The sequence below is a fragment of the Amia ocellicauda genome, chromosome 16 (genome assembly GCF_036373705.1).
Source record: "Amia ocellicauda isolate fAmiCal2 chromosome 16, fAmiCal2.hap1, whole genome shotgun sequence".
Classification (NCBI taxonomy): Eukaryota; Metazoa; Chordata; class Actinopteri; order Amiiformes; family Amiidae; genus Amia; species Amia ocellicauda.
Genome location: NC_089865.1, coordinates 3,317,985 through 3,337,172, shown reverse-complemented (window position 1 = coordinate 3,337,172; position 19,188 = coordinate 3,317,985). Strand labels below are relative to the sequence as shown.

The following is a 19,188-nucleotide window of genomic DNA, read 5'->3' as shown; positions in this document are numbered from 1 at the left end:
AGTAGCCATCAGAGGATGGGTACATGGTGGTCATAAAGGGATGGACATGGTCAGAAACAATGCTCAGGTAGGCCGTGGCATTTAAACGATGCCCAATTGGCACTAAGGGGCCTAAAGTGTGCCAAGAAAACATCCCCCACACCATTACACCACCACCACCAGCCTGCACAGTGGTAACAAGGCATGATGGATCCATGTTCTCATTCTGTTTACGCCAAATTCTGACTCTACCATCTGAATGTCTCAACAGAAATCGAGACTCATCAGACCAGGCAACATTTTTCCAGTCTTCAACTGTCCAATTTTGGTGAGCTTGTGCAAATTGTAGCCTCTTTTTCCTATTTGTAGTGGAGATGAGTGGTACCCGGTGGGGTCTTCTGCTGTTGTAGCCCATCCGCCTCAAGGTTGTACGTGTTGTGGCTTCACAAATGCTTTGCTGCATACCTCGGTTGTAACGAGTGGTTATTTCAGTCAAAGTTGCTCTTCTATCAGCTTGAATCAGTTGGCCCATTCTCCTCTGACCTCTAGCATCAACAAGGCATTTTCGCCCACAGGACTGCCGCATACTGGATGTTTTTCCCTTTTCACACCATTCTTTGTAAACCCTAGAAATGGTTGTGCGTGAAAATCCCAGTAACTGAGCAGATTGTGAAATACTCAGACCGGCCCGTCTGGCACCAACAACCATGCCACGCTCAAAATTGCTTAAATCACCTTTCTTTCCCATTCAGACATTCAGTTTGGAGTTCAGGAGATTGTCTTGACCAGGACCACACCCCTAAATGCATTGAAGCAACTGCCATGTGATTGGTTGGTTAGATAATTGCATTAATGAGAAATTGAACAGGTGTTCCTAATAATCCTTTAGGTGAGTGTATACTGAGACACACAATATATACTGACTCCCTGGGTGCTAGACGTGCTGGACTCTCTGGACACTCCATGTGCTGGACTCTCCTGGTGCCGGACTGTCCGTGCGCCGGAGTGTCGGTGCTCCGGACTGTCAGTGCGCCGGTCTCTCCTGGTGCCAGACTATGGGTGCGCCGGACTGTTGGTGCGCCGGTCTCTCCGTGCGCCGTACTGTCGGTGCGCCGGTCTCTCCGTCCGCCGGACTGTCGACTTGTATTGTGTTCCCTGCTAACGTACTGTCTTCCTGCCCTGTCTTATTAACTGTACAATAAACATCATTGTTAAAATGTACCTGTCCGTGTGGTGGTGTCTTGGGGACCCGTCGAGCCTGCCTGAGGAGAGAGTGGGTACGAGGTCCTCTCTCGTTAATCAAAAGAGGTGGTGTGGTAGCGCAGCGTGTCGCTCTCCTACCCACTAGGAGGTGACCCTTACATATAATTTTGTATTGATTTGCATTAGTGTACTTTTGTAAATCTTAAATTGCTTATTGTGTAAACTGTCAACCTGGATAAGGGCTTCTGCCAAGATATATAATAATAATACACACAAATCAAACTGCATTCCTAGACAATTTAATTTGATGGTCAGTAATTTTAGAATTACTTTTAGAGCTAATGTAAATCTGGATTCACAACTCGCAGGGAGTGCATCTGCAGTATTTATGTATTCTTTCATTTCTTATATCCCCTGACTGGGCAAGTGTAGCTCCCCTTAAATGTATTAATCGCTGCTCTAGAGGCAGTTCAGAGGAGAGCAACCAGACTTATTCCAGGTCTGAAGGGAATGTCCTACTGAGAGACTGAGGACCTGAACCTTTTCACCTGGAACAGAGGGGACTACGTGGGGACTTGATCCAAGTCTTCAAAATCATGAAAGGCATCAACCACATCAAACCAGAGGAGCTTTTCCAGATCAGCAGGGACACACGCACCCGGGACACAAATGGAAATTGGGCTTCAAGGCATTCAAGACAGAAAACAGGAGACACTTCTTCACACAGAGAGGCGTCACCATCTGAACAAACTCCCCAGCGATGTGGCTGAAGAGACAATTTGGGAACATTCAAAAACAGACTGGATAGGATCCTTGGATCACTTAGTTATTAATGGACACCAAACTTGCATGATGGGGCGAATGGCCTCTTCTCGATTGTGAACTTTCTTCTAATTCTTATGTTTCTTAATGCTTGTCACGCCAAATGTCCTTATTCAAACTCTGCAATTAACGCAGAGAAAATACAGACTGGACCAATGATCACTGGGATTCCCCCTCCAGCATGCCTTCTTTATTACTGTGTTTTGAGCAAGTCAGAAACTATACACTTAGCAGACATTTTCAACACGTTTGTTTATTTTCAGTACACTCTACTGGCAATCAGAAATGTAAAGCTTTTGTGTTTGTGCTCCAGGGCAGATGTTTGCACACACGTCTAAGTCACGGCATTCAAAGAGATCACCTTTGCTACCTCTCTACAATATTGCATCCCTGGCTTTAAACACGTCTCTAAAGCTATTAGGCTGCTCTTCAGATATTGGGATTTAGTCGGATGTGTCGTCCACCGATTCGGCTGATATGTCAGAGTGTCCGGCTGCCTCTTGCAGGTAATCGTCCATGACCTGCGGATGACAGTTTGGGTTTTACTTAGAAGGATCTGATGGTTTCACTCTGTCCCCAGGTTACACCTACACACACGTACTCCTCCCCTCGCTACCCGCCACACAGTACCCCTTGACAGAAAGAACTTCCAGGATGTTAAATCAATAAAACTAATACATATAGATACAAAGCGTAATTAATAACAATACTGATAATCTGTGATTGAAAAGAAGGGCAGGTTGAGGTATCCCCCATGACCCCCAGTAAACCCCACGTCTCCCCAGTCCTCCCCCGCCCGACGGAGATGTCACTCACGCTGGGGGAGCAGGGGGTGCTGGGCAGGGAGCTGGGTGGTGTGGAGGGGCTGTGTCCATCTGGGGGTCCCGACACACACTTCTCCGACTTCCACAGCTGCAGCATCTGTGCTGAGTGACAGTAGTTAAAAGAATGATGAATATACAGATACACACACACAACATCAGCTAAAAGCATTCACGCCCTTCAATTAAAACAAGCTTATTCTGTGATGCATTGAGCAAACAAATAGTGTTTGGTAAGTATAGTTTGGTTTGAAAACCGTTGAAAATGTGTGTTGGCCCGAGTATACTTTCCACCTCTCGGTAAACAGGCCGTAAGAAGGTAGCAGATCAAAGCGCGAGCACAAAGGAAGACGGGACAGGAACGGGCCTTACTGTGCCTCTTGGCGTGCTCCACAGCCTTGTACGCAGTGAGCATTGCGAATGGGTGAGACGAGAGGGTGAAAGGGTGAACTATGGGACTCTGTGGAAGGAAAAGAGAAGAACGGCTTAAAATACACGTGATAAGACCTTCGGGGAGTCCCGCGGTCACTTCCAGCTTACCTGGGCGTGCTTCGGTAAGTATGTCGTGGAGGGTTTACACTTATACAGCGAGAGGACATCCTCCACTGGCAGGCTTTTCTGAAACGAGAGGAAGTGTGAGGTGCCTAATCTGGAGGTTATTTATCCCAGTGCAGTAGTGGTAGTGTACACTAGTGGGCAGTGCAGACACATTGTAAGGTCTGTTAAGGTTAAGTTTCAATAATTTTTGATTATAATTTTAAATAGATGTATTATCTTTATTTTCTGTGAGGGGTTCTTGAATTCCAGAAAAAACAGCCATCATATTAGCACCACTGCTTCTAAACAACTTTCTCTTTCATACAGTTAATATAATTAATATAATATACAATTAATAATATATATATATATATATTACAATATAATTTCTGGTTATTTATTTATTGAATTTTTTGGCCCCTTATTTGTTACAGTGGCAATTTCTAATATTTCAAACACATTATAATTATATTCCCAAACACAATTCTCATGCATACTCAAGGAATGCTAAAAAGTAACAGAATGCAAACCTGATATAGTGTTTATAATTATAAGTGATCATCAGTAAGTAAACACTGACACACTCTACTGACACACTGAGGCCCTCAGTACACAACTGCACTCTTTAAGTGGTGTGGTGAATCTGTCCCGTCCCCGTCCGCACTCACCAGTAGGGTCCCAGCGAAGGAGGACAGGATCATGGCCTCGCGCTCCAGCCTGTTGGGGTACATGCAGGATCCAGGGTGGCCCCTCCATCTGTAACACAAACACAGAGAATCCCCTCGAACACTCACCGTTCACTCGAATACACAAACACAAACGGACAGACTCCAGAGCCAAGCTGCCATCTCAGTGGAGTATTCTCTGTTCTTCTAAGACCAAATCCCACCACTGCACATTCGACAGCGTTCGGGAAGTCTGAAACATTATAGACTCCCCATTATTACGGATGGCTTTCCCAGCTTCTCGACCGGTCACTGCAGTCTTCCATACACTCACCTAGTGTCCTCCTTGGTAAGGTCTCGTCCTCCGTCTTTCTGCAGCCAAGTGAGGGCGACACCCACGGCCAGGTCGTAGTGAGCCTGGAGAGACGAGCACATCAGGTCTTCATCAGCGTGGCTCGGACTCTAGTCTCTGATCACAGCAACGTGTCTCTGATGACTGACCTACAATGCATGTGACCTGCCGTGGACTGAAGGTCTCATTGATAACCCCTTGTGCTTTTGCCTTCTGCGGGGCAGATGTACTTGGAAGACCTGAGGTCGGTCACGGAGAGATAGGATGCTGGGTTTTCCTAACTAGTATGTCAAAAGTGGCCAGGGCATGATTTCCGTTTTTATGCAAGCATTGTTTGGATTTCACCTTCACTGAAACACAGAGGACTGCAATTTTATTTTTGTAAGTCAGAACGGAGTGCTAAATTGTGCAACGGAGAAAGTGTTTTAAAATTCACAGTTGTTCATTTCACAATCTAACCACTTCCATTTTCAAAGATCGGCATTTAACACATAAAAACAACAACAAAAAAAACTGTTAAAGGGCAACAGTGCTTATATTGTGATGTGTGAGATTGCGGTTGAAACCATTTTTCTAAGAAAGCAACTCATTTTGGGGCCTCGGACGCATTTGTTATTTTAGTCCTTGCAAGTTTTCTTTTTTGCAAATACATTTCTAACGTCCACTTTTCATGTCTGTCATCGTGAATACTTGGTTTTCATTTTTCATTTTCAGATGTGTGACCTGTGTGATCTTTATGACCTTTGAACACAGCTGTAGGCAGTTTCGCTGTGGGTCCAGAGGGAAGAGCTCCACTCAGGTGATCTCAGCCACGCAGCAGGAAGGATACTTGTCTCTCTCACCCTCTGATTCACTGCAAGTATAGATCTGAAAGGTGCCCAGGCCCAGTATTAAGTGAAATCAAACTATATTGCTCTTCAGATGGATATATCCTCTTACCAAGTCATCCAGCAACGTAGAACCTTTCTTTCCCTTTGGATCGAACCCATTTTCTCGAAGTCTTTGTCCGATGTAATCTCCCCTATGCCAGAAAGGAGAGGTTAAAAAATGAACTCATACAAACCTCCACACATTTACATCTAATTTATTTCTGTTCACATGGAAACACTAATTTCCTTTCTCCCCACCTTAACTCTTTGGCCATGGCGCATGGAAATCAGTCACCTCGTATTTGAACATTAAATTGTGACAAAGCAGCGTCCTGTACTGGTTTATTTAATATTCAACAGGGGTTATGAAATCATTACAGTGCGTCTCCTTTGTTGACTAGCCATCTGCTCCTGATTGACAGTTATTAGAGATTTGCATATACTGATTCGGGACAGGTTAGTAAAGTGACCCGTCCTGCATCCAGCTGAGACCAGGGACAGGTGTAACAATTGGTCCGTTCAATTCACATATTTGCTAGATGTCAATATTTTTGGCTTAAGACTAAAAATGAAATTTTGTCACGGCTCCCAGGGTTGGGCTCAGTTGTTACACGCTACATTTGACCCCACACAAAATAAGCTATTCTTATTTTTGTGTTTGCCGATTTGTATTATAGTCTGAGTCCCCATGAGATTAGCTTAGGATCATACATTATTTTTTCTATAACACAATGGTGGACTTAAAGCCAGAAAGCAAGTGGTGATCCTTTCCATTTAATCAAATCGAACAGTTGGAAATGTGTTTAAAAACATTTATAAAATATTTTAAAAAGTCGTGAAATAAAAAATAATGTACGTGTGTGTGTATATATAGTCTGCAGGTGTATTTATACTCTGATACAATGCAATTAAAAACACTTAATGGATAATGGAAACAATGGAAATCTTCCTCCACTTGGTCTCAGAGTCTCCCACATGTCTTCTGTCAAACTCTAGCCCAGATTTGATGTGAGTTTTTTTTCAACAATGCCTTTTGTTTTGCCACTCTCCCATAAAGGCCACTTTTGTGAAGCACCCAGGCTATTATTGCAGTAGCATAGTGTCTCCAGCTCAGCCATGGAGGAAGATTGTAACTCCTTTAGAGCTGCCATAGGCCTCTGGATTGGCCTCCCTGACTAGTGCCCTTCTCGCCCGGATACTTTTGAGGACGACTTGATCTAGGCAGATTCACAGTTGTGCCATATTCTCTCCATGTCTTAATAATGGACTTGTACTGTGCTCCAGGATATTCAATGCCTTGGAAATGTTCTTATATCCGACCCCTGATTGGTGCTTTTGAAGAACCTTATTCTGGATTTACATTGAATGTTCCTTCATCTTCACAATGTACTTTTTGTTAGGAATTGTACAAACCAACTGTGGGACCTCCCAGAGACAGGTGTATTTCACCAGAAATCATCACAGCTCAATCAGATGTCGTAGCAAAGGGGGTGATTACTTGTGCATTCAATTATTTTCTGTTTTGTATTTGTAATTAATTTAGAACAATCTGCAGATTATATTTTTCACTTTGACATTATGGACATTTTCTGTGTTGATCAGTGGCAAAAACTCCTGATTAAATCCATTCTGATTTCATGTTGTAACACAATGAAATTTGGAAAAGTCCACATTCAATTTGGACAAGGGGTACAGATTCTTCTTTGAGCAGTATACAGTGGAAACTTCTAAGGGGGTGAATACTTTTGAGAGCCACTGTAAGTTTATTATCTGTATAAAACAATATATCTATTAAGATTTTAATTTCTGACTTAAATATATGGTGTTTATATTGTTTTATCAATTTTCACAAGTTGTTGCAACTGACCCTGGACATGGGGTCAATTCTAACTTTGCCTCACTTGGGTTTGAAGCAATATTGTGGTCTGCACATTTAAGAACATAAAGTTGTTTGTACAAACAAATTACGAAACTAGCTCAAACAGTCATAGTAATGGAGCAAAAAGTAAGAAATGTTACAACTGTCCTCTGTCTCCCCTACTCAGTAAAGCCAAAAACTCAGTGAAGGTTTATTTAAATCAACTCACAGCAAGGCCTCAATGTCTTTTGTCAGATGCCTCCTTTCCATGTCGCACAACAGGGGAATCGGCACTTCTGAAAGATGATGTTTTAGATTATAACAAACAAATTAAGAGTTATAAATAATACTAAATGTAGTGACATATCCCAACTCATAGCATACTCTTAAACAAATATTTCTTTCCAGTGGGAGTTTTGCAAGAGACAGGATTACAAGGCAGATCAGGACAGAGAGGTACAGCAATACGGTTCTCTCATCAGAGCGCGGTGACTCCGGCAGTTGCCCCAGCTTGTCTACAGATAACCCTCTGACCCCGACTTCAGACAGACGTACCTCCGTCACAGCAAACGGCACCCTGACACGCAACGAATACAGCTCTGGTATCAAAGTCAGGGAAAGTGATACATGTGGTTAACAACGAGAAAACAGACGCTAGATTAAATCGTGCAGACGTTGGACATCGCACTCTCAAGATGAAATTCTGAATGTTGCACTGATGGGCGTCCAGCTTCCATATGCTGGCGCACCTTGTGGGTCGGCCTTTCAGAGCCCAGTAGATTTAGCCCCATACTCAAGGGGGTAGTGGTTTTGAAAATCCCAAAACACATCTAACCAATAAAATGCATTTAAAAATAACATCTGCTCAAAATGACCTTCAAACTGAACTACACAATAAATATTTCTATGTACTTCCTTTTAATTTCAACAGACAAAAACAGGCCTTTACCGGAGTAAAAGAGGATTCTCTCTGTGCAAGTCGCAGGCGCAGACGCTCTCCTCTCTCCCTTCTCCCCACCGGCAGCTTGGCTCCGTTGCTAAGGAACCCCTGAGGGAGGAGGGATGCGGCGCCATGACAGCAGCGCGAGCCTCCGCTGGCTCAGGTTAACAGGCAGCCCTGAAATATTAATCGCTGGCTGCTGCTGCGGCCTTTTGTTAATCACTTTAACTGGAGCAACAAAAGAGTCAGATCACTTGCACTGTGCCCAGGAAACTGCCTAGTCACCGAGGGCTGAGAAATCCCACGGGTCAGTGAGCGATCGGCCGAAACTCATGGCCCGAGCTAAGAAAGCACCCATATTGACTTGATTGATGAATTAATGTCACCCAGTGGTCAGGATGTACATGCAGCGTACAAACAGCTTCCTCATGAAGCACACAAAATCTCCTCCCACTTATAGATTAGTGACAGCCGACAGACTCGTTTGACTAACAATGTACACCATAACATTATGACCACCTGCCTAATATTGTGTAGGTCCCCCTTATGCCACCAAAACAGCCCTGACCCGTTGAAGAGGCCCCAAGTTCCTCACCCGTATATGAGGTTCCCAAAGAGCACATGAGACCAGCTTCTACCAGTTTGTACCAGATGCATCTCTCTGCAGACACACAATACAAATTTAGTACAGAATGCATGTTCTAGTAAAACCACAAGAAGATGGGGAAGTGGGCACACAACCCACCTTTGCCTATCTAGACATGCATTAGATATGTGTGGAATATAAATAATGAAATGGCTAGACGTCTCCATATGTCTCTACATATTTGGGCATAAAATAGAAAACATTGTGTTAAAGCTTAATCAGGAAGATAGTGAGGCTATCATAAGATAGGGAGTTGTCTCCCCCTTATTGGTTCAAACTCACCCTGTCCAGGATATTGCAGTATGTATATAACAACCTGTAAGCTCTATGATTTTAGGGAAGTAAGGACGGAGACCTGCGTGTCTGTGTGTATTACTTTTCTCCAAGCAGCTTGAATAAAGACTGTTTGATTCAATCTACTCTACAGTCTGATTTTCTGAAAGCAATTAAAAAGGGGATTCTTCACCCGTCAAGGCATAGACTCCACTAGACCTCTGAAGGTGTGCTGTGGGACGTTAGCAGCAGATCCTTTAAGTCCTATAAGTTCAAGGTGGTGCCCCCATGGATCGGACTTGTTTGTCCAGCACATCCCACAGATGCTCGATTGGATTGAGATCTGGGGAATTTGGAGGCCAAGTCAACACCCTGAACTCGTGATTCATCAGACCAGGCCACCTTCTTCCATTGCTCCGTGGTCCAGTTCTGATGCTAATGTGCCCATTGTAGGAGCTTTCAGCAGTGGACAGGGGTCAGCATGGGCACCCTGACTGGTCTGCGGCTACGCAGCCCCATACGCAACAAACTGCGATGCACTGTGTGTTCTGACACCTTTCTATCAGAACCAGCATTCACTTTTTCAGCAATTTGAGCTACAGTAGCTCGTCTGTTGGATCGGACCACACGGGCCAGCCTTCACTCCCCACGTGCATCAGTGAGCCTTGGCCGCCCATGACCCTGTCGCCGGTTCACCGCTTTTCCTTCCTTGGACCACTTTTGATAGGTACTGACCACTGCAGACCAGGAACACCCCACAAGAGCTGCAGTTTTGGAAATGCTCTGACCCAGTCGTCTGGCCATCACAATTTGGCCCTTGTCAAAGTCGCTCAGATCCTTACGCTGCCAATTTTCCTGCTTCTAACACATCAACTTTGAGGACAAAATGTTCACTTGCAGCCTAATATATCCCACCCACTGACAGGTGCCATGATAACAAGATTATCAATGTTATTCATTCACCTGTCAGTGCTCATAATGTTATGGCTGATCGGTGTATGTAACAATGTTTTGTATCGCCAGGCAAGATGCCACTGAAATCTGAATCACTGATCAGGGCGAGGCCTACAGGTGTTCAGGCAGCCAGTGCCATTGCCATATCACACCTATGGGTCCAACTGATTAATTACACTACGACAGATAGCCTCATTTAGAACCCTCTCTCTCAATAACACTTCTGATCAACAGTTCAAAAGTTCAAAAGACTCGGGCATTTTCACGCTTCATCTGGTCAGTATTGGTCTGTATAGTGGCCATTGTCAGCGGGACTCCTTCGAGAGTCTGAGGCAAAGGCAGCACCTTTTATTTGAAAAGATTTTGCATTTAATATAGTTGTACATCATTCCATCAAAACATCTTAAAACACAAGGTGATACAATAAAAATACATAAAATCAAAACCAAACATTTAACACAGTGCCAGGTGGCCCTGCTCCTTCCCCTTGGTCGCTTGGACCTCCGGGACCTTCTGTGGCTTCTTTCTCTTCTTGGGCTTGTCGCTGGTATCTTCGCGCCTCATTTTGCTGTAAGGAAAGAGCACGACTGAGAGGGAGATACAGACTCAACGCAGACAACGCTCCACAGGCTGGAGGAAGGTCAGTAAGGCTGGAGGACATCGTGTGATGCTTAGTTTATTCTGCCTTCTGACAATCAGACCAAAATACCCAAACCCAAGATACCCAGAAAACCTTCACCACCAAACCAGAAGTGGAAAACATTTGTATTGAATTATTTTGCAGGTGCTAAACACTATCTATTTACAGATAATGGTTTAAAAAGTACTGTAAAGTTAGTGAAGTAGAGTGGAATCTTAATAGCTCAAGTTGCAAACCCACAACCTACCAGTTGATGGGCGGCTCCTTGTAACTGACGGCTGCTGCCACACGCCGTCGCTTCCTCCCCGACTCCTCGCTTGAGCTGTGGCTGGTGTTGGTCACACTTTTCAGTGCTCTTGCATCTGAAATCAGACCGTAAAGCCAACAAAGTGGCTAATTTATTACAGAAATACTTGGCCAAACAGGCATGGCAGCCATATGTCATTAATTTACATGTTAATAGCGTCTGAGAAAGTTATTATATGAAATGGCACTACAATTACCGTGAAGTTAATATGCAACAAAGTGAATCTTGGAAAGTGAAAAAGAAAGACTCTCAGACTAGACAGGATTGCAGATGAGAAGATGAATACTGCACACAATTTCTCTGCTGACCTTCAAACAGAACTGAACAAAATCATAAAACAACAATTCAGTCCAAAATTGTAAAATTAACTCGACCATCACGGGTTACACAAGCTCTGGTATTTCTAAGGGCTTGACCTACCTGGCAGTCCATCTGTGGTCCTCCTCACTGGCTCTGGTTTGAGGGTGATTTGCGGAAATGTTTCCTTCTGAACCGATGCCCCCTGTGGCGTGGGAGGACTGGGTGGGCAGAACAAGGGAAGGCTGTCCCACAGGGTGCCGGAGCTGGGGGAGGCAGGGAGGATCTCCCAGGGTGGTTTTTCGTTGACAATTAGCTGCTTCAGGCTGTCCAGAACCGCCGATCGCTGCGCTGCTGCCCCCTGTAAACACTCGGAGGCGGTGGGAGGACTCTCGGCCACGGGGGCTTTCCGTTTGCCATGCCGGGATTTCACCTTGGCGATCAGATTGCTGGTCTGCTTGCCCTGATCTTCTTCACATGTGCTCAGCTTTGTAGTGGCCATGGCGTTTCCATTATCTCTTTCAGCCAGCGGAGTAATGCAGACAGACACACCATGATGCTCTCTGTTGTCCGTCAACTCAGGGATGTCCACTTTTGTCCTTCTGCTGCTGGAGGAACTGGGCACGTGCGGTTTGTCTTTAGAGACGACATAGGTTCTCCTTTTCTCCACAGACTCGGAACTCTCACACCTAGATACTTTACTCGTCCTTCTGATTATTTTGCTCCCTCCGTCATTCGACACCGTGTAGGTTTTTCTGTTGTCGGCACATTCAGAACCCTGACCTCCAGTCAAACTGAAAGGCTTCGTTATAACGTAGGTCCGCCTACTGTCTGCGAAGTCAGCTTCAGGGGACACAGAGGTTAACTGCGCTTCCTGAGGCTCTGGCTTCTCAAAAGCATCAAAACTTTTCATTCCTTTACCTAAAGTCTGATTGCAAAGCCATGAACCAGGTGTATCTTGAAACACATCTCCATATTCTTCTGCTCTGCTGAGTTCTGCACAGTTCTCCGCTAGGCTGATATCAGTCTGGCTATTTTGCACACGAGAGACAACATACGTTTTTCTTGTTCCTTCTTTTTCAGAGGTGATGGTCTCCAATGGTTCATTGCTTCTCCTTAGATCGTCTAAGAGTGCGCTGTTTAAAGAGAACTCAAAATTGTAGTTACCCGAGGTCTTCCTTGTACGCCTGGCATCCTTGGCAGTTCGAGAGGTAAAGTGTGTTTTCCGGGCCTCGGTACTGAGCTTCAAACCTTGTTCGAATTCATCCTGTGGTTTGTGGGCAGGAGTGTGGCTTAAATTAAAACCAGAGCTTTGAGGATCACAAACTTTGGGTGCTGGACCGTTGGAGTCGGTGTGCATCTCCGGTACAAGGCAAGGCAGGGCTGTACTTGGCTTTTCCACACTGTCATCCGTAGACAATTTCTTCCTTTTCTTCTTCTTCTTCTCCTCCTTGTCCTGTGTGGTCGAAGTCTTGGTGTGTCTGAGAGTGCCCACGGCCTCCTTCTTCCTTGGTTTCGCGTCGTTCTGCTTCCGGGATGCTTTCTTGGCTGTAGACTCCACAGTAACGATCTCAACAGCCGTCTCACTGACAGTCAGCTCCATCTCGGCATCAAAGACCGTGGTCTCCTGCCTGGGGGGCTCCTCGGACAGCAGTAGTTGTGGTGGTGGTGGTGGTGGATCTGCCAGCTCAACAGCAGGAGCTAATGGGAGTGATTCGATGGAGCAGGCCTCCCCCACTCTGCAGGCTGCTGGCTCCCTCACAGGGACACAGTCACTCTTGACCAGCGAGACTCTTGGTTTGATACTCTCTGCCTCTTCTGCACACATCTGGGAGACCTTTTTCAATTCGGTGTCACCAGAAACTTTGCCAGGTTGGTCTTTCACCAGGGGCAGCTGGATAGGCAACCCCCCCGCTGCTTCTGGCTCAACTGTGCACACGGTGCCTGCCAGAAAACATGAGAAAACAACTGATTGAAGTTGCCGTTTTAATCATATCAGTGGACTACACGTTAAAGTGCTAAAGGGAATGTTAAGAATTAGAAAACATGCTTGCAAAAATGAAAGTAATGGTATCAGCAAATAATATACCATTGGAAAAGTGTTGCCCGGGCTGCACAGTCTCGGCACGTTCCTCCAAGCAGTTTGTGCACTGGATCGCCTGGTCAGGGCCGGCCTCCTGGCTCAGTGTCCGCTCAGACACGGGCAGCGCCGTTTCCACAGTGTGGCCGGCAAGAGACGCTCTGCCACCCAGTGTTGTGGAGGTTGGGACCCTCATCGGCATCCTAGTATTGAACATCAGAAGGTCACTTTTATGGGCAGATGAGGGATTTTACCGAACTTTCTTTGGAGAATTCAGTATTCACCTCGGGAGCCACATGCCGGCGGAAGCAGCATCTCCTGGGGAAGTGTTGCTTGTGGAGGCAACCGTTTCGGAGGAGTTCTTGGAAGAAGAGAGAGAAAACACAGGCCGTCACCTCCACTGCAAGCTCTGGTTTCAGAAAAGCTTGCCACTAGTCTCAGCCAGCTAGTTCAAGCTACTGCAGGACACGATTTGAGGTTAAAAACAAACAAGCAAACATTCAAATCAAATCAAACATGAATAAATGCATTGATTTACATATTTTTAAACAATATAATAACAGACATGTATACAAGATGCCACCTGCCACAAAATAGGATCCTAGAGAAATCTGAAATGTACTGACAGTCGACAGCACCATAGAAAGCTTCATCGCTTTGCATGTCATTTTTCTGCAGTTCACAGGAAGACACACAAGTCCTAACACCAGTGAAAACACAGATATCTTACATCGCCATCAGAGCAGATCTGCACAGCGGCAGTCAGGGTGCCAAAGACTCTCTCCTGGACTTCCTTCAAGAGTGAGAGCTGTGAGAAGATCAGGAGAAAACAAGATCCTCTAACACTTTAGAAAATAAGGCACTTATAAAAATAAAAGGGTTCACATAAACGTATAAATATTCTAAAAATATCTGTCCTTACGTGACAGGATCCACAAATGATTATATCATTTTATAAAACGTTGCATTCTGGAAGGCAATTTTAACCCATCTATCAACGTAGACATGGGCCTGTCATTTCAGTCACTAGTAAAAATGTACTTCTGGGCCACGTCTGCCATTGATGACCAAAACCTTTGTAACGGGACGTCAAAGTGGATGTGCTTACTTGTCCAAGACGTTCATGTACAATGGGGCAAACAAGCTGTAAAAGCAGACTGGCGCTACGAGGTGGTTTCCTGTACCATCTTTGACTACAAAGCCATTGGAAACAAGTCCAGGACGGAGAAGCAAACCCCGGAAGGAGATGAGCAAATGCTTCCACCCTACCAGCTGGTTCTGCTTGTGCCGGTAGGAGGCGTTCTCAAAGAACTGCGTCTCCACCTCCTTCCGCAGGTAGACAGTCTCCATCTCCAGCAACTTGCACTTCTCCTTCTGGGCGCTGAGAGCTAGGGCCAGGGCCTTGTTGTTGTTCTTCAGAGAGATCTTAAAGATTGACGAATTATCTAACCAGGTAGAAAAACAGTGAATGGAGAAAAACATACAATAAGATGAGATTTGATCGAGAGGGACTGGCAGACAGACGGAAATGAGAAAGATACATTATTATACAATATTTAGTGCCACTTCTGCATGAGGCTGTTGCGATGACTGTGTAATAGCGATAATAGGATCAGACTGCAATCAATTCATATGATCGTTTGATTCCACTTTTTCATAGTTACTGTCGAACAAAAGCAAGCATTTGAACATTGATTGTGTCTTCCACAGTTTCGCTGCTGTAGGCCTACAGCAGTTCTAGAACAAACTGCAATTAGCTAGTCAAGTTTCCAGGTTCAAGAAACTGGAAGTTCGAGAAGCAGGGCATCGTTACTTGCGCCATCTGTGTTTACTAGGATCCATCATGGCACAGATGAGAAGAGCTGCTGTAGCGTACCTCAGTGTACAGATAGCAAACAAAAGCAGCCATATTTGGGATTTCATGATTTCCCAAGCAACTTAAGAGCTTCGAAACAAGCAATTAAAAGAGACGAAGATGTAGATTTCCGGGTTAGACGAGGATGTTCTCAGCACTTTACGCCATCTGATGTCTTAACTTCACGGATCAATCGAAGACTTCTAAAGAGAGGAACTGTGTCCAGTACTCCTCTTCCTCTTTGTTGTGCTGTGAAGTGCAGTTTGACAAAGTACAGCAACCAAATGATTAGATAAAGCACTACCAGCAGCACAGTAGTGGGGGAAAAGTCTTATTATCCATCTGCAGTGCAATCTAGAAGTACAGCAGTTTTACTAGTGAGTCCCAAGCAACATATCCCAAGACAGTTATGATCGTCATTATCCAAGATATTAAAAAATAGTTCTCAAACTAAAATCAGCATTATTCAATGGGGTGTTTGGGGTTGGAGCAGATGTTCGTTTCGAGGCATGATACCAAGGAGTAGGGAGAGCCGGAGCAAGAGCGAGCTTTTCTGTGTAAAATTGTATTCTCCACTTCATGCGTTGCGTTATGCTTGATTTTACACACGTGTTTATCTTTCAATTCTGTAGCCCTGCATGTAATTAACACATGATCAGTTCGTAGTTAAAAAATATATATACTGCTCAAAGAAGAATCTATATCCCTTGACCAACTTGAATGTGGACTTTTAAATATTTCATTGTTACAACATGACATCAGAATGGATTTAATCAGGAGTTTTTGCCACTGATCAACACAGAACATGTCCATAATGTCAGTGAAAAATATGATCTGCAATTTTTTCTAAATTAATTACAAATACAAAACAGAAAATAAATGAATTGGTAAGTAACTCACCCCCTTTGCTGTGACACCTGATTGAGCTGTGGTGAAACCAATTGTCTTTAGAAGTCACGTAATTAGTTGAATGGAGTCCAGCTCTGTGCAATTAAGGTGTGTCACATGATTTCAGGTTAAATACACCTGTCTGGGAGGTCCCACAGTTGGTTAGTACAATTCCTAACAAAACCTACATCATGAAGACAAAGGAACAGAGTCTTCAAAAGCACCAATCAGGGGTCGGATATAAGAACATTTCCAAGGCATTGAATATCCCCCGGAGCAGAGTAAAGTCCAATATTGAGAAATTGAGAAAATATAGCACAACTGTGAATCTGCCTAGATCAGGCTGTCCTCAAAAACTCAACGCTAAGCGCTACGTTTGGCACAAGCCTAACACCGCACATCATCCTGAGAACACCATCCCTACCATGAAGCATGGTGGAGGCAGCATCATGCTATGGGGATGCTTCTCTGAGTCAGGGCCTGGAAACCTTGTTAAGATAAAAGGGCAAAATGGATGCAGCAAAGTACAGAGAAATCCTGGAAGAAATCCTGGACTTGGGAGAAGATTCATCTTCCAGCAGGACAATGACCCCAAACATACTGCCAGAGCCACACTGGAGTGGCTTCAAAACAAGAAGGTCAATGTCCTGGGGCCGGTTGTACTAACAGGATCAGAAAACCGGATCATGAAAGTCCGGACCTCAATCCAATTGAGAATATGTGGAAAGAGTTGAAAATTGCAGTTCACAAAAGGTCCCCATCCAACTTGATGGAGATGGGGCAATTGTGCAAAGAAGAATGGGCAAACATTACTGTGTCCAGATGTGCAAAGCTGGTAGAGACTTTTCCACATAGACTCATGGCTGTAATTCCTGCCAAAGGTGAAATATTGACTGAAGGGGGTGATTACTATACATTCAATTATTTTCTGTTTTGAATTTGTAATTTAGAACAATTTGCAGATTATATTTTTCACTTTGACATTATGGACATTTTCTGTATTGATCAGTGGCAAAAACTCCTGCTTAAATCCATTTTGAATTCATGTTGTAACACAATGACATGTGGAAAACGGGGGTGAATACTTTTGAGAGCCACTGTATAATGTGTATGTCAGCTAAATTAATAAAATCATTAAATTAACCGAGAACAGTGCAAAAGTCATGTCTAACTTGATGTATCCGTAACATATGTATCAGCTAAATTATGTATTATTGTTAATAAAAATAATAATTACCGGTAACGATGAAGTAGTGAACTGACATGGACAGCTACTCCTGACAAGCTACAGGGAGTTGTTTTACCCTGCAATACCTCAAAGTGGTGGCATGCCAATCAGTCACGATTCCCTTTGATGGCCGATCTGGCCAGGCAGTATGTGTGCATTTCTGCAACAAGCACTACGTCAGAGAGAGAGACTCGCAATATGGTCACCCCGGCTAGATATGGTCTTACACCAGACAAAGTGAACATGTTAGTGCTCCTTGCACAGAATCTCACAAGTAACAAGGAGTAGGAAAGGTATTTATTGTGAAAGACTGAGATATGGTCACACATTGTGTATTTTCATTTTGGTTTATTAAATTACTAAATTAAATTATTAAATTAAATTCCATTACTATTCCTTAAATCTGTGCATCTGTGAGTTATACTTCATTGTAGAATAAAAGTATATATATGTATATTAAAATGTGATCATTAATCGCAATTATTTGTAACAAAATGTCATGATCGTGACAGGCCTATATACATTTCAATGTCAAATACAAAAATAAATGCATTCTGTATGCACTTATTAAACATTTCACCAGAAGGGCTGAATACGAGAACCCAGAACCACCACCAGACTCCACTCCCACTAGGCTGCTTGGATTATACGTGACCGCTCTCCTGTGAAAGCCTCTCACGGGTGTTTGAGAAAACGCGGGCCAGAGCCAGCTCAGTATCTTTAAGGGGCGCTGCAGCTGTACATACTGATGTTTTTGGTCTTGATCTTGGAAGCCAGCGATGAGTTCAGCTTGGCCGCCTTCAGGGGCAGCGGCTTCTTCCCTGCCATGATCTCCCGGATGCCAGCGATGGCAGAGGACTGGGCACCCACTCGGCCGGGAACGCCCATGATCAGGCCAGCCCTGCGGGAGACAGAGGGGCAGAGGACGTCATGCAAACACAGTCCACCGATTCTGCTCTACAACCATTCAGAGCGACGTCAAACCCAATCTTTATCTAAATACTTCTGATGCCCAGTTTCTAATGACAAGATTAAAATCAATGTTGTTGCTTACTTTGCTACACTTGAGATGCATGTATCACTAAGCTTTTTTTTAAACAATATAAACACCATTCAAACACAGACTGCATACAACATACACATAATTAAACTGTTAAAATCATTAAAAAGGAGCAATTATGTGCAAATGTGCAATAGACATTACATGTAATATCCAGATGCAAAATATTGATTGCTCATGGAATAAAGGAGTTCTTTAATCTGTTGCTCTTAAGTTTATGAAAACGATGACTAGGGGGAGCAGCTCAAAATGGGCCAGGAGGGGGTGATCAGGACAGTGAAGGACACTTGTCTTCCCACACAACTGGTCTCCTGCATGTCTCAGACAGCTGTGCCTGTTGAACCCCAGTTGCACCCCAGTAACCTTGCTGGCCACCTAAGTCTTACTATTAACACATTAAAGATTGCAAAACCAGGCCACTACGCCAACATCAACACCGAGTCCATAAAACTCCTATAAAAGTGTCAGCATTGTCTCACTGACAAAGGATACAATCTGACCAACACAAAGTAGTGCTATAGCCGCCATGACACGCAATAATAATAATAATAATAATAATAATAATGTCTGTGAACAGATCCTTTCAGCGCTTGTATAGTCAGGGCTACAGCACTGTGGTGTGAAACCGGCCTTAACCGTCTCCAGCACACAGGACACATACAGACATCCATCACTGAACAGGCCGGTTTAACTGGGAGCTGTGTGTGTTTCCAGCAGCTAGAAAAATATCGTGATTTCCCGGTGCCCTTCAGATGCCATAATCTATGAACCCGTTTTAAACAATAACGTGTTGTATGCATGCATGAACCCGCAGATCAGTTATTTTGATTTGAATAACTCACTCGGACACGATTCACATGCAGACGCCGCGCACTTCTGGTTCAAATATTAACCCCGCCCTTGACATTCCCGGC

General features: G+C 44.2%; 2 protein-coding genes across 4 annotated transcripts; both read right to left on the bottom strand.

Annotated features, from left to right (window-relative positions):
* Window positions 1-2,239: 2,239 nt before the first annotated feature.
* On the bottom strand, window positions 2,240-8,179 carry c9h2orf80 (chromosome 9 C2orf80 homolog). Of its 3 annotated transcripts, none has more exons than XM_066687674.1 (9): window positions 8,056-8,179; window positions 7,336-7,402; window positions 5,319-5,400; window positions 4,362-4,444; window positions 4,031-4,118; window positions 3,366-3,443; window positions 3,198-3,285; window positions 2,821-2,925; window positions 2,240-2,525 (listed from the first exon to the last, which is right to left on the bottom strand). In XM_066687674.1, exons 2-9 carry the CDS (start codon window positions 7,374-7,376, stop codon window positions 2,485-2,487), a joined length of 606 nt encoding a protein of 201 aa, XP_066543771.1. In that variant the 5' UTR covers window positions 7,377-7,402; window positions 8,056-8,179; the 3' UTR covers window positions 2,240-2,484. The 3 variants fall into 3 exon arrangements, with proteins under 3 accessions (XP_066543771.1, XP_066543769.1, XP_066543770.1); XM_066687672.1 differs by having other exon boundaries at window positions 2,821-2,930; window positions 8,056-8,166; XM_066687673.1 differs by lacking the exon at window positions 8,056-8,179 and having other exon boundaries at window positions 2,821-2,930; window positions 7,336-7,427.
* A 2,086-nt stretch (window positions 8,180-10,265) lies between these two features.
* On the bottom strand, window positions 10,266-19,188 carry sgo2 (shugoshin 2). The gene is made up of 9 exons (XM_066688109.1): window positions 19,117-19,188; window positions 17,961-18,115; window positions 14,513-14,688; window positions 13,974-14,051; window positions 13,528-13,604; window positions 13,253-13,446; window positions 11,287-13,107; window positions 10,807-10,921; window positions 10,266-10,487 (listed from the first exon to the last, which is right to left on the bottom strand). The coding sequence occupies exons 2-9, from the start codon at window positions 18,100-18,102 to the stop codon at window positions 10,373-10,375; spliced, it is 2,718 nt and encodes a 905-aa protein (XP_066544206.1). The 5' UTR covers window positions 18,103-18,115; window positions 19,117-19,188; the 3' UTR covers window positions 10,266-10,372.

Excerpts from the sequence above, each read along its gene's own strand:
- c9h2orf80 (XM_066687672.1), bottom strand. The coding sequence starts at position 7,376 with ATGGAAAGGAGGCATCTGACAAAAGACATTGAGGCCTTGCT. Across the intron at positions 3,444-4,030 it reads CCTTCGCTGGGACCCTACTG|AAAAGCCTGCCAGTGGAGGA; the intron begins GTGAGTGCGGAC and ends CTCTCGTTTCAG. Across the intron at positions 2,526-2,820 it reads GCACCCCCTGCTCCCCCAGC|GTCATGGACGATTACCTGCA; the intron begins GTGAGTGACATC and ends TGTCATCCGCAG.
- sgo2 (XM_066688109.1), bottom strand. The coding sequence starts at position 18,102 with ATGGGCGTTCCCGGCCGAGTGGGTGCCCAGTCCTCTGCCATCGCTGGC. Across the intron at positions 14,052-14,512 it reads GGCACAAGCAGAACCAGCTG|CTCTCACTCTTGAAGGAAGT; the intron begins GTAGGGTGGAAG and ends ATCTTCTCACAG. Across the intron at positions 13,108-13,252 it reads CGGGCAACACTTTTCCAATG|GCACCGTGTGCACAGTTGAG; the intron begins GTATATTATTTG and ends GTTTTCTGGCAG.